Raw genomic sequence first — 26768 nt, 5'->3', positions numbered from 1 at the left:
TCCATAGCAGTAGCTAGATGGTTGTCTTCTCCCCATTGTGCTTAATTGTCGGGTCTTGTGAGCTGCCGAACATGATCAAGATCATCTATCTGTAATTCTATATGTTGCGTTTGTTGGGATCCGATGAATAGAGAATACTTGTTATGTTGATTATCAATTTATGTCTATGTGTTGTTTATGATCTTGCATGCTCTCCGTTATTAGTAGATGCTCTGGCCAAGTTGATGCTAGTAACTCCAAGAGGGAGTATTTATGCTCGATAGTGGGTTCATGTCTCCGTGAATCTGGGGGAGTGAGAGAAACCTCTAAGATTATGGATGTGCTGTTGCCACTAGGGATAAAACATTGGCTATGTTCGAGGATGTAGTCACTGATTACATTACGCGCAATACTTAATGCAATTGTCTGTTGTTAGCAACTTAATACTGGAGGGGGTTCGGATGATAACCTGAAGGTGGACTTTTTAGGCATAGATGCATGCTGGATAGCGGTCTATGTACTTTATCGTAATGCCCAATTAAATCTCACAGTACTCATCATAATATGTATGTGCATGGTCATGCCCTCTCTATTTGTCAATTGCCCAACTGTAATTTGTTCACCCAACATGCTGTTTATCTTATGGGAGAGACACCTCTAGTGAACTGTGGACCCCGGTCCAATTCTCTATACTGAAATACAATCTCGCACATCGTTTCTACTGTTTTCTGCAAACAATCATCATCCACACTATACATCTAATCCTTTGTTACAGCAAGCCTGTGAGATTGACAACCTCGCTGTTTCGTTGGGGCAAAGTACTTGGTTTGTGTTGTGCAGGTTCCACGTTGGCCCCAGAATCCCTGGTGTTGCGCCGCACTACATCTCGTCGCCATCAACCTTCAACGTGCTTCTTGACTCCTACTGGTTCGATAAACCTTGGTTTCTAACTGAGGGAAACTTACTGCTGTACGCATCACACCTTCCACTTGGGGTTCCCAACGGTCGCGTGTTGTACGCGTGTCAAGCTAAATTTCTGGCGTCGTTGCCGGGGAGATCAAGACACGCTGCAAGGGGAGTCTCCACATCCCAATCTCTTTACTTTGTTTTTGTCTTGCTTAGTTTTACTTACTACTTTGTTTGCTGCACTAAATCAAAATACAAAAAAATTAGTTGCTAGTTTTACTTTATTTGCTATCTTGTTTGCTATATCAAAAACACACAAAAAATTAGTTACTTGCATTTGCTTTATCTAGTTTGCTTTATTTACTGTTGCTAAAATGGGTACTCCTGAAAATACTAAGTTGTGTGACTTCACAACCACAAATAATAATGATTTCTTATGCACACCTATTGCTCCACCTGCTACTACAGCAGAATTCTTTGAAATTAAACCTCGCTTTCAATCTTGTTATGCGAGAGCAATTTTCTGGTGTTAGTTCTGATGATGCTGCTGCCCATCTCAATAATTTTGTTGAATTATGTGAAATGCAAAAGTATAAAGATGTAGATGGTGACATTATAAAATTAAAATTGTTCCCTTTCTCATTAAGAGGAAGAGCTAAAGATTGGTTGCTATCTCTGCCTAAGAATAGTATTAATTCATGGACTAAATGCAAGGATGCTTTTATTGGTAGATATTATCCCCCTGCTAAAATTATATCTTTGAGGAGTAGCATAATGAATTTTAAACAATTAGATACTGAGCATGTTGCACAAGCATGGGAAAGAATAAAATCTCTGGTTAAAAATTGCTCAACCCATGGACTGACTACTTGGATGATCATCCAAACCTTTTATGCAGGACTGAATTTTTCTTCGCGGAACCTATTGGATTCAGCTGCTGGAGGTACCTTTATGTCCATCACTCTTGGTGAAGCAACAAAGATTCTTGATAATATGATGATCAATTACTCTGAATGGCACACGGAAAGAGCTCCACAAGGTAAGAAGGTAAATTCTGTCGAAGAAACCTCTTCCTTGAGTGATAAGATTGATGCTATTATGTCTATACTTGTAAATGATAGGACAAATGTCGATCCTAATAATGTTCCGTTAGCTTCATTGGTTTCACAAGAAGAACATGTTGATGTCAACTTCATTAAAAATAATAATTTCAACAACAATGCTTACCGGAACAATTCTAGTAACAACTATAGGCCATATCCTTATAATAATGGCAACGGCTATGGTAATTCTTATGGGAATTCTTACAACAATAATAGGAACACACCCCCTGGACTTGAAACCATGCTTAAAGAATTTATTAGTACACAAACTGCTTCTAACAAATCTGTTGAAGAAAAGCTTGGGAAAATTGATATACTTGCTTCTAAAGTCGATAGTCTTGCTGCTGATGTTGATCTTTTGAAATCGAAAGTTATGCCTAATGAAAATCATCATAATAAAATTGTTACTACAGCAAATGTCATCCAAGTTAGAATTAATGAGAATATAAGATTGATGGCCGAATTGCGTGCTAGGTGGGAAAGAGAAGAAAATGAAAAAGAAGATAATATAGCTAAAGTTTGGACTATTACCACCACTAGTAATGCTAATTCTACACAAGTTGCTGCACCTCCTACTAATACTAATAAAAGAATTGGTGTTAGCAATGTTTCCACTTCTAATGCAAAGCGCGAGAAACCGCTGAAATCGCTAAAATCATTAAATCGCTGTGATAAAACTGCTGAATTTTTTTCCAACATTGGGGGTAATGATCCCATTGCTTTAGACTATAATGGTTTGAATTTTGATGATTGCCACATCTCTGAAGTTATAAAGTTCTTGCAAAAACTTGCTAAAAGTCCCAATGCTAGTGCTATAAATTTGGTTTTCACGCAACATATTACAAATGCTCTCATAAAAGCTAGAGAAGAGAAACTAGAGCGCGAAGCCTCTATTCCTAGAAAGCTAGAGGATGGTTGGGAACCCATCATTAAGATGAAGGTCAAAGATTTTTATTGTAATGCTTTATGTGATCTTGGTGCAAGTATTTCTGTTATGCCTAAGAAAATCTATAATATGCTTGACTTGCCACCGCTGAAAAATTGTTATTTGGATGTTAATCTTGCTGATCATTCTACAAAGAAACCTTTGGGGAAAGTTGACAATGTTCGCATTACCGTTAACAATAACCTTGTCCCCGTTGATTTTGTTGTCTTGGATATTGAATGCAATGCATCTTGTCCCATCATATTGGGAAGACCTTTTCTTCGAACTGTTGGTGCTATCATTGATATGAAGGAAGGTAATATAAAATATCAATTTCCTCTCAAGAAAGGTATGGAACACTTCCCTAGAAAGAGAATGAAGTTACCTTTTGATTCTATTATTAGAACAAATTATGATGTTGACACTTCATCTCTTGATAACACTTGATACACACTTTCTGCGCCTAGCTGAAAGGCGTTAAAGAAAAGCGCTTATGGAAGACAACCCATGTTTTTACTACAGAACTTTGTTTTTATTTTGTGTATTGGAAGTTGTTTACTACTGTAGCAACCTCTCCTTATCTTAGTTTAGTGTTTTGTTGTGCCAAGTAAAGTCGTTGATAGAAAAGTTCATACTAGATTTGGATTACTGCGCAGAAACAGATTTCTTTGCTGTCACAAATCTGGGCAAAATTCTCTGTAGGTAACTCAGAAAATTATGCCAATTTACGTGAGTGATCCTCAGATATGTACGCAACTTTCATTCAATTTGATTATTTTCATTTGAGCAAGTCTGGTGCCTCGATAAAATTCGTCAATACGAACTGTTCTGTTTTGACAGATTCTGCCTTTTATTTCGCATTGCCAGTTTTGTTATGTTCGATGGATATTTCGATTCCGTTGACTTTCAGTAGCTTTGTGCAATGTCCAGAAGTGTTAAGAATGATTATGTCACCTCTGAACATGTATATTTTGATTGTTCACTAACCCTCTAATGAGTTGTTCTAAGTTTGGTGTGGAGGAAGTTTTCAAGGATCAAGAGAGGGAGATGATACAACATGATCAAGGAGAGTGAAAGCTCTAAGCTTGGGGATGCCCCGGTGGTTCACCCCTGCATATATCAAGAATACTCAAGCGTCTAAGCTTGGGGATGCCCAAGGCATCCCCTTCTTCATCGACAACATTATCAGGTTCCTCCCCTGAAACTATATTTTTATTCCATCACATCTTATGTGCTTTTCTTGGAGCGTCGGTTTGTTTTTGTTTTTGTTTTGTTTGAATAAAATGGATCCTAGCATTCTTTGTGTGGGAGAGAGACACGCTCCGCTGTAGCATATGGACAAGTATGTCCTTAGGCTCTACTCATAATATTCATGGCGAAGTTTCTTCTTCGTTAAATTGTTATATGTTTGGAATTGGAAAATGATACATGTAGTAATTTGCTAAAATGTCTTGGATAATGTGATACTTGGCAATTGTTGTGCTCATGTTTAAGCTCTTGCATCATATACTTTGCACCCATTAATGAAGAAATACATAGAGCATGCTAAAATTTGGTTTGCATATTTGGTCTCTCTAAGGTCTAGATAATTTCTAGTATTGAGTTTGAACAACAAGGAAGACGGTGTAGAGTCTTATAATGATTTCAATATGTCTTTTATGTGAGTTTTGCTGCACCGCTTCATCCTTGTGTTTGTTTCAAATAGCCTTGCTAGCCTAAACCTTGTATCGAGAGGGAATACTTCTCATGCATCCAAAATACTTGAGCCAACCACTATGCCATTTGTGTCCACCATACCTACCTACTACATGGTATTTCTCCGCCATTCCAAAGTAAATTGCTTGAGTGCTACCTTTAAATTTCCATTCTCCACCTTTACAATATATAGCTCATGGGACAAATAGCTTAAAAACTATTGTGGTATTGAATATGTACTTATGCACTTTATCTCTTATTAAGTTGCTTGTTGTGCGATAACCATGTTCACTGGGGACGCCATCAACTACTCTTTGTTGAATATCATGTGAGTTGCTATGCATGTTCGTCTTGTCTGAATTAAGGGAGATCTACCACCTTATGGTTAGAGCATGCATATTGTTAGAGAAGAACATTGGGCCGCTAACTAAAGCCATGATCCATGGTGGAAGTTTCAGTTTTGGACAATATCCTCAATCTCAAATGAGAAAATTAATTGTTGCTACATGCTTATGCATAAAAGAGGAGTCCATTATCTGTTGTCTATGTTGTCCCGGTATGGATGTCTAAGTTGAGAATAATCAATAGCGAGAAATCCGATGCGAGCTTTCTCCTTAGACCTTTGTACAAAGTGACATAGAGGTACCCCTTTGTGACACTTGGTTAAAACATGTGCATTGCGATAATCCCGGTAGTCCAAGCTAATTAGGACAAGGTGCGGGCACTATTAGTATACTATGCATGAGGCTTGCAACTTGTAAGATATAATTTACATGATACATATACTTTATTACTACCGTTGACAAAATTGTTTCTTGTTTTCAAAATCAAAGCTCTAGCACAAATATAGCAATCGATGCTTTCCTCTTTGAAGGACCATTCTTTTACTTTTATGTTGAGTCAGTTCACCTATTTCTCTCCATCTCAAGAAGCAAACACTTGTGTGAACTGTGCATTGATTTCTACATACTTGCATATTGCACTTATTATATTACTCTATGTTGACAATATCCATGAGATATACATGTTACAAGTTGAAAGCAACAGCTGAAACTTAATCTTCCTATGTGTTGCTTCAATGCCTCTGCTATGAATTATTGCTTTATGAGTTAACTCTTATGCAAGACTTATTGATGCTTGTCTTGAAGTACTATTCATGAAAAGTCTTTGCTATATGATTCAGTTGTTTACTCATGTCATATACATTGTTTTGATCGCTGCATTCACTACATATGCTTACAAATAGTATGATCAAGGTTATGATGGCATGTCACTCCAGAAATTATCTTTGTTTATCGTTTACCTGCTCGGGACGAGCAGGAACTAAGCTTGGGGATGCTGATACGTCTCCGACGTATCGATAATTTCTTATGTTCCATGCCACATTATTGATGATATCTACATGTTTTATGCACACTTTATGTCATATTCGTGCATTTTCTGGAACTAACCTATTAACAAGATGCCGAAGTGCCAGTTGTTGTTTTCTGCTGTTTTTGGTTTCAGAAATCCTAGTAAGGAAATATTCTCGGAATTGGACGAAATCAACGCCCAGGGTCCTATTTTGCCACGAAGCTTCCAGAAGACCGAAGAGGAGACGAAGTGGGGCCACGAGGTGGCCAAACCATAGGGCGGCGCGGCCCAAGCCCTGGCCGCGCCGACCTATGGTGTGGGCCCCTCGTGACGCCCCTTGACCTGCCCTTCCGCCTACAAATAGTCTTCGTCGCGAAACCCCCGATCCGAGAGCCACGATACGGAAAACCTTCCGCAGACGCCGCCGCCGCCAATCCCATCTCGTGGGATTCAGAGATCGCCTCCGGCAACCTGCCGGAGAGGGGAATCATCTCCCGGAGGACTCTACGCCGCCATGGTCGCCTCCGGAGTGATGTGTGAGTAGTCTACCCCTGGACTATGGGTCCATAGCAGTAGCTAGATGGTTGTCTTCTCCCCATTGTGCTTAATTGTCGGGTCTTGTGAGCTGCCGAACATGATCAAGATCATCTATCTGTAATTCTATATGCAGCGTTTGTTGGGATCCGATGAATAGAGAATACTTGTTATGTTGATTATCAATTTATGTCTATGTGTTGTTTATGATCTTGCATGCTCTCCGTTATTAGTAGATGCTCTGGCCAAGTTGATGCTAGTAACTCCAAGAGGGAGTATTTATGCTCGATAGTGGGTTCATGTCTCCGTGAATCTGGGGGAGTGAGAGAAACCTCTAAGATTATGGATGTGCTGTTGCCACTAGGGATAAAACATTGGTGCTATGTTCGAGGATGTAGTCACTGATTACATTACGCGCAATACTTAATGCAATTGTCTGTTGTTAGCAACTTAATACTGGAGGGGGTTCGGATGATAACCTGAAGGTGAACTTTTTAGGCATAGATGCATGCTGGATAGCGGTCTATGTACTTTGTCGTAATGCCCAATTAAATCTCACAGTACTCATCATAATATGTATGTGCATGGTCATGCCCTCTCTATTTGTCAATTGCCCAACTGTAATTTGTTCACCCAACATGCTGTTTATCTTATGGGAGAGACACCTCTAGTGAACTGTGGACCCCAGTCCAATTCTCTATACTGAAATACAATCTACTGCAATACTGTTCTACTGTTTTCTGCAAACAATCATCATCCACACTATACATCTAATCCTTTGTTACAGCAAGCCGGTGAGATTGACAACCTCGCTGTTTCGTTGGGGCAAAGTACTTGGTTTGTGTTGTGCAGGTTCCACGTTGGCGCCGGAATCCCTGGTGTTGCGCCGCACTACATCTCGTCGCCATCAACCTTCAACGTGCTTCTTGACTCCTACTGGTTCGATAAACCTTGGTTTCTAACTGAGGGAAACTTACTGCTGTACGCATCACACCTTCCACTTGGGGTTCCCAACGGTCGCGTGCTGTACGCGTGTCAACGCTCCCTCTAGAACCAATCGTTCGGAATAAAAGCATGGGTGCGCACGACCGAATACCACCGATCCAACAAACTCCAGGCAAAAAAATAAACGTTACATTCGCCGGCCGCGCCTTCCGGAACTCAACACTCCTGCCAGATCGAGAAGAGCAAACCTTAGGCAAGTCTTCATCTTCGCCCAAGAGAGACCCTAGGACCGCCGCCTTTATTCAGGTCGGGCCCTCATGCCGGCGACCATCCCATCTGGCCACAGATCGCGTTGTCCGGAGACACCGCACACGCCCTGCGCACCGCCGCATATGAATGCCATCCCTCCACCGGCGGCAACAGCCGTCACCGGCTTGCACGCCTCTCCACCTCGCCGTTGGGACACGGTGACAGATCGAAAGATCCACCACCACCATCTGCAGGCCGACCATCTCCGGCGAAAAAGAGGGCCGCAGCCACCGTCGAACCCATGGATTCTGCCCCGGGCGACCTCGTGCCGCGGGAGAAGCCCAAGATCACCTCCACGCACCGGCGAGAGGCAGGGGACATTGGCGCAGATCAAGGACCTGGCCGCTGCCCACCACCAGCCACCACCGCCAAGGAATGGCCGCCGCCGCAGATCGAAGACCTGCCCACGGGAGGAACCGATAGGAGGCGGGGGGAGGAGGGCTGCAGCGCCAAGGTCTGGCCGCCACCGCCCAGCACCATCCGCGTCCAACCAGCCTCAGCGTGGAGGAGAGATCCCAGTCGTCATTCCCAATGTGGCGCGAGGAAGGGCCGCCGCTACGCCCCGCGGTCTTTGCCCGACGACGCCACCGGCGGCGGTGGCGGGAGGTGGTTAGGGTTACGAGGAGGATGAGGGAGGAGGTGCGTGAGGGAGGAGGCAACGCTATCACAGTTTCTTGGTTGTTTTCAAAAGATTAAGCTATTTTACTGAAATGGTTTTGCTAATTCTCAAACGCATCGAGAACCATCGGTTGTTGAAGGGGCCACCGGCATTGAGATCTTTGATAGATTTCATATTTCTCTGAGCTCGAAGAACGCATACTATTAGAGGCCTTCGTAGGATCTTCTCTGGGATTTTAAAGGATTTGACCACTGTGGAATTTTCTCTTTGGATCTTATGCAGTATTTGATTCAAGGGATTGTATCATGCAGGAACTATGTTTCAACTCCATAATGTATTTTCACAACAAACTAGCATAAGGTCCAACCTTGTGGAATAAATACTTCAGGAACTGCTCAATGTTGCGCTCGTTGGACTAACCTCAAAAGTTTCATAGAGTCACAGGAAAAGCTCACCTCAATAGCTCAAAAACTAAGATAGATGAACATAATGTAGCCGAGGACACAATTCATTGTTGTAGTGTCGTGGAAGCATAATGGGAGCATAAACCAATGAAATGAGGGACATAATAACAAAAACAATGTGTTTGACACAACAATCACCACCACCAACGCTTAAGACAGACGAAATGACATGCAACAATCTAATGGTTCCCCACTTAGGGTCGCATTCTTGATGAGGGATGGGATATAGCAAAGGAACTTTCATTCCGCGTACCTTATCTATTGTGCCCTGTCGCCTAGACACCAAAAAGTACGTAGAGTCGATGAAACAAATAGGAACACCACTCTATCAATGGATTTTTGTTCTTCTTGGCTTGTCGCACGGAAATGAGGAGACCTTCTTGGATCCACCTTTCCTTTAGCATTTCTTCTCAGGAGCACTAATTTAGTGTTGCTCGTTGCGTCAAATAGAGACTTCACGCCCAAAGTGGAAAACATTCTCATGTGCCCCATTAATACGTGATTTTTTTTTGTTTGAATATCAGTTCTTTTATTTAATCTCAAAACGTATTCTAGTAAATAGAAAACATTAGGTGTCATGAAATAATTATTCAGCGTGCGTCAAAACAAATGTTCCTTTATACGAAAATAAATGTTTATGTGTGTCAAAACAAATGTTCATGTATCATGGAAAAACTATTATTATATATGCAAAAATGGTAACTATGGAAACGTAAATAATACTTCGTTAAATAAAATTAAAATAAATGTTCACATAAAATAATAGTAACTTCCTGAATACTAGAAAAAAAATACATGGAAGAAATATGTGTTCACATATATTATAATATGTATAAAAATAATCAAAAAATATGCAAATCACAAGATAAGAAACTTAAAAGGGAAATAAAAAAGCTAAAAAAAACACAAGACATGCAACGAACAAATAAGAAAAGAACGGGAAAATTTAGAGAGTAAAGCAAGCAATGAAAAAAGGGAAAGGAAAATATCAAATAAATGAAAAACTTAAAGAACATTTAAAATAGAAAATAGAAAACCTATGAAGACAAAAGAAGAAGTAATCCATGTGGCTCCGATTAATTGGCGCAACCATATACTATTCCTAGTACATGTATACTCCTGAGTTGCATCAATTAATTTAGTCCAGAAGGGTGAACTTTATCTTGTTGGCTAGCCGACAAACCCACGGTACACGCGGTGTATCTCCTGTTCTAGTGCAGCAGACGCGAAATAGAAAATTGATTTTCTTCTTTTGTTTTGTAAGGATATTTTTGGACAAACATGTTCCTTCTATGAAATTTTAACCATATCTTATGTGCCGGATGCCAATTTAGTTTCAAACAAACGTGTGGGGAGCCAGTGACGTAGCTTCAAAAAAAATTGGGGGGGGGGGGGGGGGGGGACAACAAAAAAAATTGAACAACAGTAAAAAATATAATTTGCAGACTTGACAAAAATATATATCGAAAATATATGGGGGACTATTTCAAAATAGAACTAACTACAATACTAACACCAACATATACTAGTTGAACATATTGACCAGCCTTGAAAGAGTGATCACAAAAGCAAGGTCCATGAGGCATTACAGATCAGCCTTTCGATCTGCCTTGGTAGTAAATGATGTTAAAACAACCTCAAAATCGTACTTCTCAGTAACCTCACGTTCTATGTGAGCTACCAAATTATTGGCAAGATCCGTATCTCCCATCTTATTACGCAACCTTGTCTTGATGATCTTCAAACTTGAAAAAACGCGTTCTGCGCTTGCAGTAGAAACTGGAAGAGTGACAAGTAGACAGAGTATGATAATTAGATAGTATCTCTTCCAGGAGTTGGGCTGCGTGGGGCTGGTGGGGCGGAAGTTCCTATTTTGGTCAATCCTAGCTAATTAATAGGTAGGAACAAAAAAATTATTTTGGGCTGGGGGCAGCGGCCCCCCCTGACCTCAACATAGCTCCGTTGTTGTGGGGAGCTCCTATTGCACGCTGGCAGCGTGCGCATGTGTACATCGCCTGCAAGATTTCACCGAGTGGGTCGACCCCTTACGGGTATTCCGTCCCATCCCTATTAGGTCCTTGTAGGTGAGTAGCTCTGCTCCGGTTTTGTAAGTTTTTCCTGATATTGAAAAAGTTAAGATATAAAAAAAATTAGATTTGAAAATGCCTGAAGATAAAAGAAAAGTTCAAATCTTAAAAATGTTAAGTTTTCCAAAATGTTCAACCTTGAAAATATTAAAACCTAAAAAAATTCAAACATCAAAAAAATTTAAATTGGAAAGTTCACATTTTAATTTTATTTTCAGAAAAACCTAAAAACACAAAAAAACTGATAAAACCCAAAAATCAGAAGAAAAAACCCAAAAATAGAAAACAAACTGCAGAAAAACCGCATTTGCAGCCGCTAACAGGCCGGCACATGTCACTCGTCAGCGCGAGCGTGTGCGTGTAGTGCACGTACAGGGCGTGAAATAGGATTACCGCCATACAGATTTTTTTTTTGAGAATAATTACCGCCATACAGGTGTGTGTGCAGCATAATGAGAGGACGTAAATTATAATTGTGCCCATATCTTATGGGTCCTCTACTAAGGGGTCAATTTTCAGGTGGATAGTGCTTTGTCTTCACTGTACTACCAGGCCTTGGACACTATGGAGAAAAGGCCCATGCTGTTTGGCTATAAATATTTTGTGGCCTTCGTTTTTGAAAATAGTGTGCTACTAGAGAGCACTGAGGCGAAGTGAAAAAGCGTATTAAAAGTGATGAATGTTGATTGTTTCACTTTCCATAGAAAGTGTTTTTAAAAACATGCCCTAAATATTATAAATGATTGACTTTCAGAAGAAATAAAAGTACACAATGACGGGAAGAGGACAAATTATTATTGTAAAAGTGGATCGCTCGCAAAATAGGGCTAGTCACTACCTCGCAAATTTTGCGAGAGCAGAGGGTCTAATGCGGGACCTAGACCACAAGTTCTTGGCAATGACCTTTTTGTAATCCCTGAAGCGTAAAATATTCCATTTGCACACAAAAATAGTACACAATGACATGAAGAGGACATATTACTTTCTTGTGTAAAGTCCCATAAATTACTTAAAACGCATTATTCAAGCACACGGGACAACTTATTTGTGGCAAATATACATTCTGTGGTCCACCAATGCTTCCCTGCCCTTCACTATCAACTCACAATAAGCTAAGAAAATACAAAGAATTGCTACATACAAAGCACAGAGTCAACTATCCAGGCAAACATTGCTTGGCACTGTGCTTACAAAGAATTTGAATATGGACGGATGTAAGCTGAATTCAGCTCCCAGATCTTGATCGACTTTGCGGTGACGTTGACACTTGTCGCGTTGTTGAAGAGGAAAACTCTGGCGTTGTCGTAGATCGCCTTGGTAGGGTACACGCGCGATGTAATGCATGTCCGCCCTCCCTGAGCGAAGCTCTCCACAATGGAGTGATCAACCTGTCAGAGAAAGCCACAAATAGAATTCAGTGAGAGTACCTAATGACGTGAGGATGCGTCGATCATAACATCTTGATCGGCGTCTGAAGGTGGGTGCATCTAACTGAAGTTCCTTCCGGAAACGTACCAGTATTCTTACTGACAGATCTTCTCCGTCGAGTACGGGGACGGAGCTGCCGTACACAGGCTTGACGAGATCGTTCGCCTTCGATGACCTAACGAACAAGATTTGAAAGATTAGTCGAATCGACTTCAGCCTGAATCAGGTCGCGTTCAGGCTTGAATCGACTTGACGATGATTGTTCGCCTTCGATACCTGAACGCGTCTTGGCAGAAGTGGGTGCTGAGTTTCCCGTCCGCGCCCCTGACCAGGTAGAAGTAGACGGCGGTCTGCTCCGACAGGCCCTCGTCAGCGAGGACGAGGAGCCCGAACGGGCCGAGCAGTCCCCGCCCGGAAGCGCCGGCGCTCGAGCTGCAGTTGTACGACGCTTCTGCCCCCGCCACGCTCCTGGCAGCCGACGCATCCACGTCCACATGGAAGACGGCCTCGATGTCCAGCTGCGTCGCCTTGCCGACGTCCAGGGGCACGACGGAGCCGGGCTGCACGGCGAGGCCGTCGAAGCGCTTGCCGCGCATACGGAGGTTCTCCACCTCCACCACCGGCCACTGGAGCAGGTTGCTGCCCGTCTTCGTGTCCATCAGAACCGACCTGGGTATTGACTGCGCGTGGACAAGGAATTTGGTTAGCTGTTACTCCCATTCTTTTCATGGTGCATGGGTGCTCTGCATCACTGCATGCCTGGCTGTACAACTGAACTAGGTATACCACCATGCTGCGGGTAACTGAGTAAAGGAATAGAAGAAGCAATTGTCCCCTGGTGTCATAAATACTTTGTTGTTCATACAGCTAACTATCACAATCCTTGATGCCAGTATGCATATCTGATCATCTGAACGAGACAGTTTCTTTAGTTCCTTGAACTAGTAGTAATACAGTAGAACACCAAACTGGTGCCAAAATAAGTTCAGAAAGGCTGACAGAAGAAAACCTGTTATTCCTCGTTTTGAATTCGTGAATGCGTAAATGGGAGTATATTTCATAATAACGAAAAAATGCTATTGCAGATCACAAAATTCTTGTAGAAAGGTGGTTTTAGACATAAATGGTGAAAATGATTATCTTGACAGTCCAACCTGCCCAACACATATACCAAAATCGGTAGTACTGTACATACAATTTTTGCATGCCCGATTTCTGTATGATGGAGTATCCAGTGGATGACCTTGATTTGGCCTTATACATGTAGTTCAGATGCAACGTCGTATAAAAACCGTATGGAATATATCGCATGCATAGCAGCACTCTACCAAAATACAGCCGGTGGAATGAATAAATTGCTCACGTAAAAAAAAAACTATCCACGAAGAAAGTGTAGTTTGTTTTGCTAAGATAAGGATTTCACCAACAATTGTTGTCTTAGTATGTGTTTAAGTTGATATAACTAGATTTTATTTCATGAGCTTTTACTTGTAATTGTAATATTTTTCACATAAACAATATAGTAGTTAGTCAATGACTTGTATTGGACGGAAAAAAAATACACCCTATACTCTGATGATGAGGGGTCAATACCTCCATTTCCTTGTAGATGACTTTTCTTCTGCCGGTAGAAGATCCCAAGAAGTTGGCATTTTCGAATGTGTGCACTTTTTTTTTTTGTAGAAATACTTGACTAGTGCATATGGTGAACATATTGAAACCTTGACTTGTAATATGAACAGTAGTATTTTTTTGTATTTTTCTTATTTTGTAGGAGACTTAGATTTGTCTTACACTGATGTGTTATCTAAAAGGCATTACCCACCTAAAGAAAACGAAAAGTAAAATAGGAACTTCCATTGACCGATGCAATCATTGTCCATGTGTGTTCTTAATGCGAAGGAAAACATTTGAACATTCCCATTTGGAATTTTAAACTCGAGGGCAATTCAAAGAAATTGCCACCAAGTACACCGCAAGCACAAGTACATAGTTGAAGCACGCTAAACATATAAAAGCCCTCCTGATTGGAGCCTCTGACTCATATTGATGAAACAAAATACGCCCTCTACTTTGATGATGAGGGATCACTACGTCCGTTTCCTTGTAGATGGCTTTTTGTTTTATGGGTGGTAGATGACATTTTGAATGTGTGCGTATTTTTATTTCGCAGAAAGATCACTTGACTAATGCATATGGTCAACAGATTAAAACCATATCATGCAATATGAACAGAAGTAGTTTTTGGATTTTCTTGTATTTTTTTAGGGGACTTATATGTGTCTTATACCGATGTCTTAACTAAAAGGAATTATCCTGATGAAGAAGAGAAGAAGTAAAATAGGAATTTCCGATGACCAATGTGATCATTATCCATGTGATTTCTTTAACAACGAAGGAAACATTCAAACATTCTCATTTGGAATCTTAAACCCGATCGAGAGCAATTCAAAAGCTTTGGCGTCAAGTAAACCGCAAACGCAAGTGCATAGCCGAAGCACGCTACACATATAAAACCCTCCATATCGATTGGAGCCTCTGACTCGTCCCAGCCTAGCTACTGGCTACGTACGGCTCCAAGTTGCTTGAAACAACCGGAGACAAGTCACTGTCACGTGCAGGGAAATGATTTTGCTAATTCGCCTACGGCATTCAGTTTATTGGCTGGTTGGCTGAAGATCCTTGACAGTTGGCTTGATTAAGCAAGGTACAGTAGCCCGTTTTGGATAAATGGAAGCGGGCCCACCGGACGATTTCTTGAACGAATTGATCTTGATTTGTTTTCTATACGATGCGCGCGTGCTCCTCGTGGCCGGTGGACAATGGATAGTCAATGAGTTTAAGATGTACAGTATATGGTATAATGCATGGTAGGGCCTTGCACAGTTACGAGTCCTAGTTGTCCATTGATCAGGCCAGATGGGCAGATCGAGAATGATGCATAGTAAGTGCGGCTCTATCTTGTCAGGCATTGGAATTAGTTCTCTGTTTCAAATTTTCGAGTTCTGTGGTTGGCAAGATCAGAGGTCTCTCGATCGATCATGGCTGTCTCGTTCAATTCGTTGTCATGAAATAATTAGAAGAGGTTTTGTGCTCGTTGTGAGGAACGAAATGAACTGAAACCAATGTTGATTGTGCATTGGTGTTACCTGGAGGGACGACCACCCCTTGAGGATGTCGACGCGCTCGCTATCGGACTCGCCGATCCACCCCCACAGCACGCGCCGCCGTCGCACGGGGTCGTAGAATGTCTTGGACGCGTAGAACTTGCCGTAGTCATAGCGGAGCCCGATCCCGACGTCAATCGCCTCGTCGTCCGGCGTCCACCTGTCCGTCTCGGCATCATACGTCCCGATGGCGTAGTAGTCGTGCCGGTCGTCGTCGAGGCTGGTCTTGAGCACGTGCTTCACCCCAGGCCCCGGCGGCACGGACGTGTCGAGCCCGACCTCACCGCTGGCCGCCGGGTCGAAGGCCACGGGGTAGAAGTCCACGCACTCCCACATACCCGTGCCCGACACGACGCGCATCAACGTGGGCAGCGGGTCGTAGCGCACGAAGTCCTTCGTCCGGTACACCAATGCCAGCCCGGCGTGCTCCTGGTCCTTGGACCCGATGGCGATCCGCCACGCTTTGTCGGTGGGGTTTAGCCACGCCGTTGTCGGGTCACGGAAGTCCGTGAGCCCGATGCCCGGCGGCGGCACCAGGATGGGATTCGACTCCGACTTCACCCAGCACCGCAGTAGCGGGTCCGACGGGTCCGCCGGCTCCGCTAGGAGCTGCACCTGCACGCCGTCCTCCGTGGAGCCGGTGTAGAGCATCACGATCCGGCCATCGGGGAGCTGCGTCGCAGAGCCAGACCACACGCCGTTGATGTCGTACCAGTGGTCGGGCACCATGGCTAGCGGCAGGTGGAGCCAGTGGATGAGGTCGCGCGACACGGCGTGGCCCCAGCTGATGTTGCCCCACACCGCTCCGTGTGGGTTCCACTGGTAGAACAGGTGGTACCATCCCTTGTAGTACAATGGACCTGCAAGCAAGCACGCGGGGTGCACGAGGGTAGATGTCACCAACTATTCCCGCCATTCCATAATTTCTATCAATGTTTTGTTCAAATTTAAACTAAACCACAACCAAATTTATGGAACAGAACAGAGGAGGTAGTTGAAAGCTAAGATCATGCGATTATTGGGCCGTGCATTACTGCGACCTAGCTAGAAATGCTCAGAACCATCAAGCATTCGTTCACATGCATGTGAGCCTCAACAACTTACCGTTGGGATCTGGAGAGGTCGATCGATCAACGAGACGTCCGTGACGAGAACGCGAGAGGAAGTTGATTAGAGACGGAGCAAAGGGGAAAGAAATGTTGCGTCAGAGACGTACGTATCCAAGTTTCAACGAATTAATTGAACAAAATAGAAGAAGAGAGAATGGCGATGGCGACGTATCTACCGTTCATCCAGTTCTTCTCCGGCTGGAAGTGGAACGCCGTGCGCTGCCACGACAGCATCGCGTTGGTCCAGTCGTAGGCGCCACCGCCGCCGAGGAGCGCCGGGGCGTTGGACTTCTCGGACACGCCCTCCGCCACGCCGCGGGTGGCGGCCACCTCCACCGCGCGGCCCGCTGCCGCGACCTGGTCTCCAGGCCGCGTGACGGACGCCTGGCCGTCGTCGTAAACCGCGAGCCCGACGAGCGAGAGGATGAGCACGGTCAGAAAGATGGCCGGGAGAAGGGTCGACGGCCGCTTCTGCCCTCCCGGAGGACGCCGACCCTTGAGGTTGGTCTCGGGAAGCAGCGGCGCGTTCACGCCCTGGGCGGCGGCGTGATATACGCCGCCGTCGTCCATGATCGCCGAGACGGCCGGGATCATCAATTGCTCCGCGCTAGCGGCGGTAAGGATGAGCTAATATGGTAGACAAGATCGAGCGCTTTATGCTGTGTGTTTCACGGGCGTGTTCATGGAAAAGCATGAACGCGATCGAGAGAGCGAAACAAAACGCCGGAGCCGGGAAAATATTTATAGACAGAGAGACAGGTGGTGCAGTGTCAGTGCGGCGATGAACTTTTGGGGAATTTTTTGACGCCTTTGTTTCGGTCTGAAACATCGCTGGCTGCCGGTGAGTCGTCGGGAAAGAAAAGGGAAGAGAAAGGGAACGTCGAAACGCTACGTAAATGGGATCTGTGGGACCGGTCATGCATTGGCCAGCCGAAGCGATAGGAGGCCCTGTCCCCGGTTCATGTGGCTCATAGAATCAACGTATCCATTGGCATATCACAACTGAAAGAACCTGACCATCATGCTCTTTCTGATCCATATTGTCATGCCATATGCATGATGTTTCAAGGAGATCAATGTAGAGCTCCTTGCATGTAGGTTCTCTCATAGCTTGCCAATCAGCATGTGCTACGTGCAATATGCGCTTGTTTTCGAATTAAGCTATGCAGACTCGACTTTTTGTCACTAGTTTGAAATATTTCTAAATTCTCATAATTACTTGTACTCCCTCCGTAAATCTGTGACATCCTTTTTTTTTGGGAACGAAAGGAGTATATTGTGAAAGCAATTTTTTAAACACATTTACATTTAAGAACTTCAGGAATACTATATCCAAACATTTCAAGATGATTGTGATCGGAATTCTAAAAGTTGGCATCCGTCAAGTTCAATAACAACATAGATTTTAGGGCACCAAAGTGACTAGATTATTGGGGTAGCTGCTACCCCTCCTCCTAGGCGATCTAGGGTTCCGCCAGTTGATCGCCCGCCTCCTCCTCCTACACTGGTGGCTCCGCCAACTAGAATGTGGAGGGAGCCCTGACCTACCAGTTGGAGCTATAGCTAAACCCGCAGGGCCGGTCCTGAGATTTCTGGGGCCTAGGGCGAACTTAGGATTCAGGGCCCTCGATATAATCATTAAAATAATAATTAATATTTTTGTATAAACTATTTAGATCTCAACGATAAATATTTCAAGTGCATTTTAACACATTCTTTGATACAATAGATATTACCTTAAATTATCGATAACTATCTATGTGGCCCAATCAACTCGTTTTCCTTTCGTGGTCGGGTTATTATTTTTAGATGACATGACTATTTAATGCCACTGCGACGAAAGCGTTAAGGATCATGAAGAAATTCGTGAAGCCTGGATGGACAGATCATTGATGAAACCGAACTAACTATTTTTTTATTTTTCCTTATTATGGGCAATGGACTAATAACAACATTGTCCTTTTTTCATCCAGGCCCTATAATAAGCATAGAAATGATAATTCTATTAATGATATATGGAATTTTTACCAGTAAATACTTAAAGCCTTTTTCAGAAGACGGCCAAACTGTGTCATGCACCGTGCTACCTGGCCATGGACTTTCGGTACCTCTGTTTGTGACATCTATTAGAGAGATTAACAGGCCAATGAAGAATAAAGTGTGTGGACAGTTAACTATGTGCTGCAGTTCCTTTTTTTAAAGCATCGTCTGTTGTCTTTTTTTTTTTTTGAGGAAAACCTCTATTGTCTTTCCTGGAACGTCATGGTCTAACTACTTTGCCCCAGTCCGATCTAACCAGAGAAAAAAAAGGCCCAAAGCAAAATAAAGGACAAAAAGGCCGAAGTACCAGCCCAGCATAAGCAGCCTAGTGCTTCGTCCATAACATTTCATCCCAGTACCTGTCAACCCTATCAGAGAAGTTCCAGACCTGCTCTAATGGCGCTGCAGATGAGTTCATAAGCAACATAGCTGCTTGAGGATTTGGGGCCCCCTGATTTCGGGGGCCTGGGGCGGCCGCCCTGCCTGCCCCCCCTTAGGGCCGGCCCTGAAACCCGTCTTTGGCCTCCATCGCTTCAGCCCTTCCCATGATGTTGGCGGCATAGTTTGATAAGGGTTCCTTCAGTTTCTTCTAGCCATAGTGGTTCATGCCCCATTGAATCCAACGAGAACGGGTGAAAAAATAGGTCGCTCATGGTGGTGATGACAGTGTCCAGTAAGGCCGGCTCTGTATTCTTCTTCTTTTGCTCTAGCGGGGTGTGGGCAACCGAATTTAGCGAAGAGATTGTAGGACAGGTTTGTATCTCGCTCTGTGCAGGCGGGGAGTATTAGTTGTGTCTTCATCGGGCCAATGATGTTGCGGCAACATGAAAGTCAGCCTATTTATCTTGCCGAGTTAGGAGGATGTTTAGGTGTGATCGAACCATCAATGGTGTCTTCTTCTCCAGGTCATTGAGATCAACGTCATCGACACTTCGTATCAGAAATCAGTGGATAATCGACCTGCCTATCATGGATACCGCTTCGTTGTTTTGCGATGGCTCAGAACTCTGACGACGGCAATACTCTGTCATCCTAACGGGCCATAATTTTCATTTTGTTTCCAACGATATTTTTATAATGTTAGTGTTTGATTACCTCCTTCGTTGGGAAAAAAGTTACTAGATAACTACATTGCAAGTTTTTGCAAGCGTTTATTTACGTGCACCTTCTTTGCATCTGCTCGTTGTTGAATTGTAGAGGTCGTCCTTAAAAAAACAATCGTAATTTTCAATTTTCATCATTTAATGTATTGTATAATTTCCTATTTCTCACATGGTGTAGATGATGAGATATAAAAGGAAGCACGCTACGTTTGACAGATCATCAGACACTGACCGATTGTCAATTTTGATTTAACAACGTTGCAATATTATTATTTTTCTGGAAACAACCTGAGTGCCGTTGATAGCAAATTCTTTGGAGACTTTCTGCTATGAGGAAATTTTTGTGCTGAACCGCTCGTCGACCAATTGTGTGCCGTGACTCCTCCAACAAAAACAGAAGAGCCGGGCCAAGCAGCAACCTACCTACAAACTATTACTACCGTGATACAGAGAGAGCAATAGACTGGCAGCGTTTAAACTCATAGCCTAACTGAAGAAAAAAAAATAAGGGAAATAAACAGTTGAATATGAGCTTTTACCACCAGGCTTTGCCTGTATATTCTGATTTTTATCAATCCATCAAAGCCTACTGTACGCTGTTTCTCTTACAAAAATAAAGTAACCACGGAAATCCGAATGGGCAACCTAACAGTCGTCGACGCATGCACCCTCTTTGCCTTGAAGGTCTGTCTGTCGTGTGTGCTGACCGGTAGATTATAATTGGAGTACACAAATCAGGAAGAGTCTATGCGGTGCTTCCTTCTGAAGTAAACTGCGACGTTATTACGTGCTTGTTTGCAGAACACACGCACGCATGCAGACCAAGAAAACGACCATTCAGCAAGTAATTAAGCTGAAGAGGATGCCGTTAACTGAAGCAAGTAAGCTGAAGAGCGCACAGGAACGATCTGGATCGCCAAACCGCGAAAGATCGTCAAACAGCTGATCGATGGATCGATCGGTGTAGGTGGACTGCAAATAATTGGGCGGCCAGTCGGATACGCCACCGTACGTGGAGAGCCTCCGATCCAAGCACTTTCAGCAGGGGATTAATACGCCGACAGGGACTTGATGAGTGATGACGATCACTACGTCAGGTCCCTTGATCAGCGGCACTAAAAACTGCCGCTAAAGCTGCAAAATATGCCGGCAATTAGTTTTGGTGGCACAGAAAAAAGTGCTGCATTTAGTGCCGTCGAGGAAGGTAATTGGTGGCATTTTCAGAAACTGCCGGCACTTTTATTTAGTGGCACATTTCAAACTGCCGGCACTTCTATTTTGTGGTACTTTTAAAAGTGCCGGTAGTATTATCTTTGCTGGCACTCTTTAAATTGCCTGTAAAACCATTGCCGGCACTTTTTCAATTGCCGGTAAAACCATTGTCGGCACTTTTTTAATTGCCTGTAAAACCATTGCCTGCAGTTTTTAAATTGCCTGTAAAACAATTGCCAGCACTTGTTAAATTGCCTGTAAAACCATTGCCAGCACTTTTGTTTTATGCCTTCCATATCAATTTGAGGCACTATATCTGATGTGCCATTGATTCCATTTTCAGACATTCTTGGCAAGTGAGGCACTGTTAATCGTGCCTCAAATGTAAATAATGCGTGCAACTAAATTTTCAGGTTAAAAATAACAGTATTGCATAATAATTAATATTACGCTGAATTCCTTACAATAACATCACAAATTACAGTGACAGCAATTACAAATGAAGTGTCTATCTTATGTAACTATACCAACAATGAGTCAGCAGATTTGATCTTTGTTACCAAGGCCAAGGACAGAAGCTCCAACCCGAGATAGTTCATGTCTTTCTCTCCGATGTCGAAGCTGCTGCAGAATGAGTTCTTGCCATCAATTTCGCCTCGTCTTCGTTGACAGTTGAAGCTTCCAGTAAAGAATGTTGTTTCATTGAAAAAACAGGTCTTACTGATTGTACTAACAATGAAAACATTAAGTAAAAGTTTGAATATAAATAGAACAGTATATTGCCAGAATACAAATAAGCAAGAGTATAGATGATTCACATTAATCCAAGGCTTACAGTATGGCTACTTGAAGGAAACCAGTGTTGTAAGGTATTTCTCCAGAGATACAATGTACATCACGTTAAGCAAGAGTATATATGAGATCATGCAAACGAAGATAGTCAGCATTAAAAGAGCAGAACATGGAAAATGAAAAAAAAAATGTGAATACAAAGATTTAGATACTCAAAATGACATAAGTAATCACTATCCCACAGAAGGAAATCAACGTGCCTCCTTTTTTCAGAGTAAGATTAGTTAACCCACAAAGGATACTCACAATAATATCAGGAACAGGAATTTTGCTTTTGGTAAGCAAGATCTCATATCAACCTTTAATAGCAGGAAAAATTAGTTCATTACATGACGGAATAATTACCATAATTTTTCTAACTCCGCATGCTAAAATAGAATTTTGCTGACTAAAGATGACAAGAAAACTGAAGCTAGACATGAAATCAGAACACTGGCAAGAGTAAGAAAGAACAAAACTATTCAAAAGTCACTTTAGAAGGAAATTGATTGCAGCAGGGGGTACTGTAGATATTACAAACCATAGTTTCATACTAAAAAGGGATAATACACGACAAAGCTTTCAAAGTCAATCAGCTGAGAATTTGCAAGGAAAAAAAATAGATTCACTTAGGAAAGAGCAGTAATCATGCATATCATATTATCATGCAGTTCTAATCACGAAGAATGGTTTGACAAAACCGAGTTACAGGGCTTGAGAATTCAGCATATCATGAAAAAAAATATAACAAGATTGAGAGGGATTAAGTGCTAAAGGTAGAAGCGCAAGAATGAAAGGTCAGAAACTTTCTAGTGCTCTACAACAAATCGGTATATTAAGAAAGTGGAAGTTCCGATACCAAGTGGACAACTTCTGGCATGCTAAGAGTTGAGGCACGTCTTTGTTCCTTCTTTCTCACTTGCATTATTGCAACAGCAGTGGAGAGCAAGGTCTCCAAATTGGATATCAGGAGCCCTGCAAAATAGTGCATGACTAAATAAAGTTTCAATGCAGAGATTGTCCACATGTTAAACAAGCTGAACGTAAAAACATATTGCAATCTCAAATGGCGAACACAAGCTGTATCTGGATATCTCATATCATAGAATTCATCGCTTATAGCAGAATTCCTTTTTAGGATGACGACAATTATCAATGTGCAAAATTAAATGATGTGAGGACAGGTAGAAACCAAAGCTGAATAGGCACATGATTCACTCATCTAAATTAACTAGATGTAGCATTATATGAGTGATTGTTCTAAGCTCTCTCGAACAACTAGCATCTAATCTTACAACCTCAGATTCGGTTATCCCAAGAGCACACCTCTTGAGCTTGAATACCTTCTTTTCTCGCTTAAATATCCATGTATTACACTTTTCTAGCTTAAATATAAAAAATAGATGGCTAAGAAAGGTGGAGGAATACACATAATCAATTGAACAATTAAAGATAGAAGCCCACTTGTATAACCAAGGTTTCAGACTACCAGATGGATCACGCATTCATAACACCCAACATCAGATTCAACTAGTAAAGTAACAATTCCACGTTTCAGAAACCCTATGGACAGGAACCTGAAAGTGTCATCCCTAATGAAACTTAATTTTTCATTGTTGGCAGCCGCACTGGTGTTGGCTGAGATAGTGATGCATTAGTTAGTTGAGCTAGCATTGGTTTTGTACTTAATAATTCTTGTCCCTCCCCATTTTATCATCTCTTGACAAAACAAGCATACGGAGAATATTTAGTCCATCTGCTCATCTAGTCGCTCCCCATTTCATCATCTCAATGCCCTACAGCCATGACATCCTGGCCATGACATGTACTGATTACAAAGTGCATCATAGCTTCTAAACTTGAGAGGTATTAACTAAATGAAAATGTAGAGAAGGAGATAATATCTACAGTAGATTAGTACCCACCTTTTTACATCTGGACTTTGGTTACTAAAAAAAGCGTCAAAGATTGCTGGCAAAAATATCAAGATGGCAAAGTTATTACTACTTAGTGAATTGCTAGGCAAACTTGGCATAATGTAGGGTAACTTATTATAGGTACATTTAATTGCAAACTGCCAGGTGCCATGGGATGTTGCCTGTAAGCGGATTCTACGCCAGATCACTATTCAAAGAAAATAGTGGTACATTTAATTGCAAGAAAAATACATCAGGCTGAAAAGAAAATGCTCAATAATAAAAAATGTTCAGTTCTTGTAATTTTATTCAACTGTATCAATTTTATCCCACTGCAGATTCATGTGCTGCACTAGACGCAATTCTGAATTTTTGGTTGCAACACTCCATTCACTGAAGGACACTGTACCCAATGATGTATAGTAGTCTCACAGTTTGTCACAGGTTTTGGAGAGTAGTGCAAGCAAAAAATAATGAACATGGAAAAGAGGTAATTCCGTCGTACCATTCAGAGTTGCCCTAAAAATAACAGGGACATTTCATGGTCCTCTGTTGGAGCCAATTTGGCCATGGTTGAACTAGGATAGCTTAAATACTATTACACCTTGCTGGGTCTGGTGAATAAAAATATAGCAGTGAGTAGCAATTACAAAATTGATAGCACTACCACCACCTCCAAACAGATCCAGCGCCAATCAATTTGAACAATAAATCATACCAGTAGCTGAGTATCCATTCTGTGACCAAATGAAGCAAGGTTTTATGTGGAGGCCAACAAATGAATCAAACAGGACTCACCTTCTAGTTGACAAGCAGTATCAACGCCTGCACCAGTAGCCCCGAGGGCAGTGCGTGCGCGTTTGTATCCAGCAGGCCCCCAATCTCGTCAGCCAGATCGGCGAGGTTGTCCGGGTAGAAGGGTGCAAGAGAACAAGGAACAACGCGAGGTGGGCGACATCCTTGGTCGTCTCCCGTTCGGCGGCGCCGCTCAAGGAGGAGGCGGAGGAGAGTGCCGCCTTCTACCGGAAGAGGAACAACTCACTGGCGGAGCTCTGTCCGGTACTAAGCCGGTCCATGCCCTTCCCACCGCCGCCGCCTCCTCCGAGTGCAGGGGAACCTCCGCAGCACCAATAAATCCGCACCACCGCAGCAGGCACACTCGTCCATGGCGCCACTGCGTCGGAGCCAGAGGCGGTTAGGGTTAGCCTAGGCAGAGCGGGGATGCGGGGATCGATGATCGGGTGCGTTGAGACTCCATGGAGAGGCGGCAGAACGCCTCCACGGGATCTGCAGCGAACGACGGCCACGAACTACCGCCCAAGGTGGAGGCTGAAGCGGCGGTACCAACGGCGGAGAAATACCTTGCGCAGCGGCGCGGCGACGACCACAGCCGCAGTCCTCGGACTGGCCCCTTCCGACGCGAGGCGACCCCATCGGCGCTACTAATCCTCCCGAGGCAACACGTCGACTCCTGGCGGAGGAGCCCTGCATCGACGCCCCCCGGCGCTGCTCCTCCGAGGCCCTTCCTCGGCGCTGCTCCGCCCAAGGAGGCGGCGACAGTGACCCGTGGCCGGCACGCAGCCTGGGCCGTTGCCCCGCTCCTCACAACTCCGACGGTAATTTGGGGAATGGGGAACGAAGAAAACAACCACACGGAAGAAAGAGAAATGTACTGAAACACCCCTGCATTTCCGGGTTAAATCTTACAAGGACTTTTTTGAAAAATGTACAAACCATTTGCGTCAGTTCTTTATACAGCCGCTAATCACGGAAACTTTAGCGGCACTTTCGATAGAAATTTTTGGCGGCACTTTTGATGCTGCCGGCATTGCTCCAACATTAGCGGCACTTCCGTCTAATCGCCGATAATTAGATTGGTATTGGTGGCATTAATGACAATCTGCCGTGTAAACCTACCATTGGTGGCTAATTAGAAAAATGCCGGCAAGAAAGTGCCGCAAATGGCTGCACGTGGCGTAGTGGATCGCCGGACCAATGGATTAGGAAAAGGATCCTGCCGGCGGTGGACAGAACTACCAGAATGTCTGCATCCATGCTGCGCACCATGATCAATCGCAAGATGGGGAATGCCTAGGGATGGCGATGAGTCTCCTCCCATCGGGTAGTACCTTCTTGTTCCATTCCCATTTAACAACGGGGGAAATATTTTTCGGACCTTGACGCTACGCCGACGATGATGGAGATCATGCCCGTTGATGATGGAGATCATGTCCGTGCTTTGGAGATGAAGATCGAAGGCGCAAAGACTAAAGGGCCATATCATATCACATATGAATTGCATGTGATGTTAATCCTTTATGCATCTTATTTTGCTTAGAACGCGACGGTAGCATTATAAGATGATCCCTCACATTAATATCAAGATAATAAAGTGTTCTCCCCTCGTATGCACCGTTGCACAGTTCATCGTTTCGAAGCATCTCGTGATGATCGGATGTGATAGACTCAACGTTCACATACAACGGGTGTAAGCCATGTTGCACACGCGGAATACTTGGGTTTGCTTGACGAGCCTAGCATGTACAGACATGGCCTCGGGACAACGGAAACCGAAAGGTTGAACACGAGTCATATGGATGATATGATCAACATGTTGATGTTCACCATTGAAGCTACATCATCTCACGTGATGATCGGTTTTGGTGTAGTGGATGTGGATCGTGTACCACTTAACAACTATGAGGGATGTTGTATTAACTGGGAGTTCATTAGTAATTAGATTAAAACATGAACTAATTATCATAAACATAGTCTGAGTAGTATTTTGAATTAATTTGTAGTATTGGCATCCGTTTTCTACCAAGCGCTAGTCTTGTAATTGAGATAGAAATACTGTTAAAATCTGACAAGAAACTTTACGGACTGGTACCGTATTGTTAAAGAATCAAGAAATGATTAAGTCCTATTGCAAACTTTTAGTAAACCTCACATTGTTGATTCAAAGAGCTATGGTTTCAATTAGTACCTAAAGTTATCTTGTCTCCGTGAAACTTGAAGTTCAAATCTGTTTGAAAAGTAAGGA

General features: G+C 43.2%; 1 protein-coding gene and 1 long non-coding RNA gene across 4 annotated transcripts; both read right to left on the bottom strand.

Moving 5' to 3' along the window:
* Window positions 1–11879: 11879 nt before the first annotated feature.
* Window positions 11880–16753, bottom strand: LOC127335749 (beta-fructofuranosidase 1). The gene is made up of 5 exons (XM_051362475.2): window positions 16619–16753; window positions 15497–16374; window positions 12624–13027; window positions 12435–12522; window positions 11880–12307 (listed from the first exon to the last, which is right to left on the bottom strand). The coding sequence occupies exons 2-5, from the start codon at window positions 16241–16243 to the stop codon at window positions 12107–12109; spliced, it is 1440 nt and encodes a 479-aa protein (XP_051218435.2). The 5' UTR covers window positions 16244–16374; window positions 16619–16753; the 3' UTR covers window positions 11880–12106.
* A 4631-nt stretch (window positions 16754–21384) lies between these two features.
* LOC127335748 (uncharacterized) lies at window positions 21385–25350 on the bottom strand. Of its 3 annotated transcripts, none has more exons than XR_007872990.1 (4): window positions 25087–25350; window positions 24524–24899; window positions 24231–24339; window positions 21385–22784 (listed from the first exon to the last, which is right to left on the bottom strand). It is a non-coding gene; the product is annotated as an uncharacterized lncRNA (long non-coding RNA). The 3 variants fall into 3 exon arrangements; XR_007872989.1 differs by lacking the exon at window positions 24231–24339 and having other exon boundaries at window positions 21385–22129; window positions 22669–22784; XR_007872988.1 differs by lacking the exon at window positions 24231–24339.
* Between the last annotated feature and the right edge of the window lie 1418 nt (window positions 25351–26768).

The sequence above is a fragment of the Lolium perenne genome, chromosome 2 (assembly GCF_019359855.2).
Source record: "Lolium perenne isolate Kyuss_39 chromosome 2, Kyuss_2.0, whole genome shotgun sequence".
NCBI lineage: Eukaryota > Viridiplantae > Streptophyta > Magnoliopsida > Poales > Poaceae > Lolium > Lolium perenne.
The sequence above is the reverse complement of the archived record's forward strand: the minus strand, read 5'-3'. Positions and strand labels throughout refer to the sequence as shown.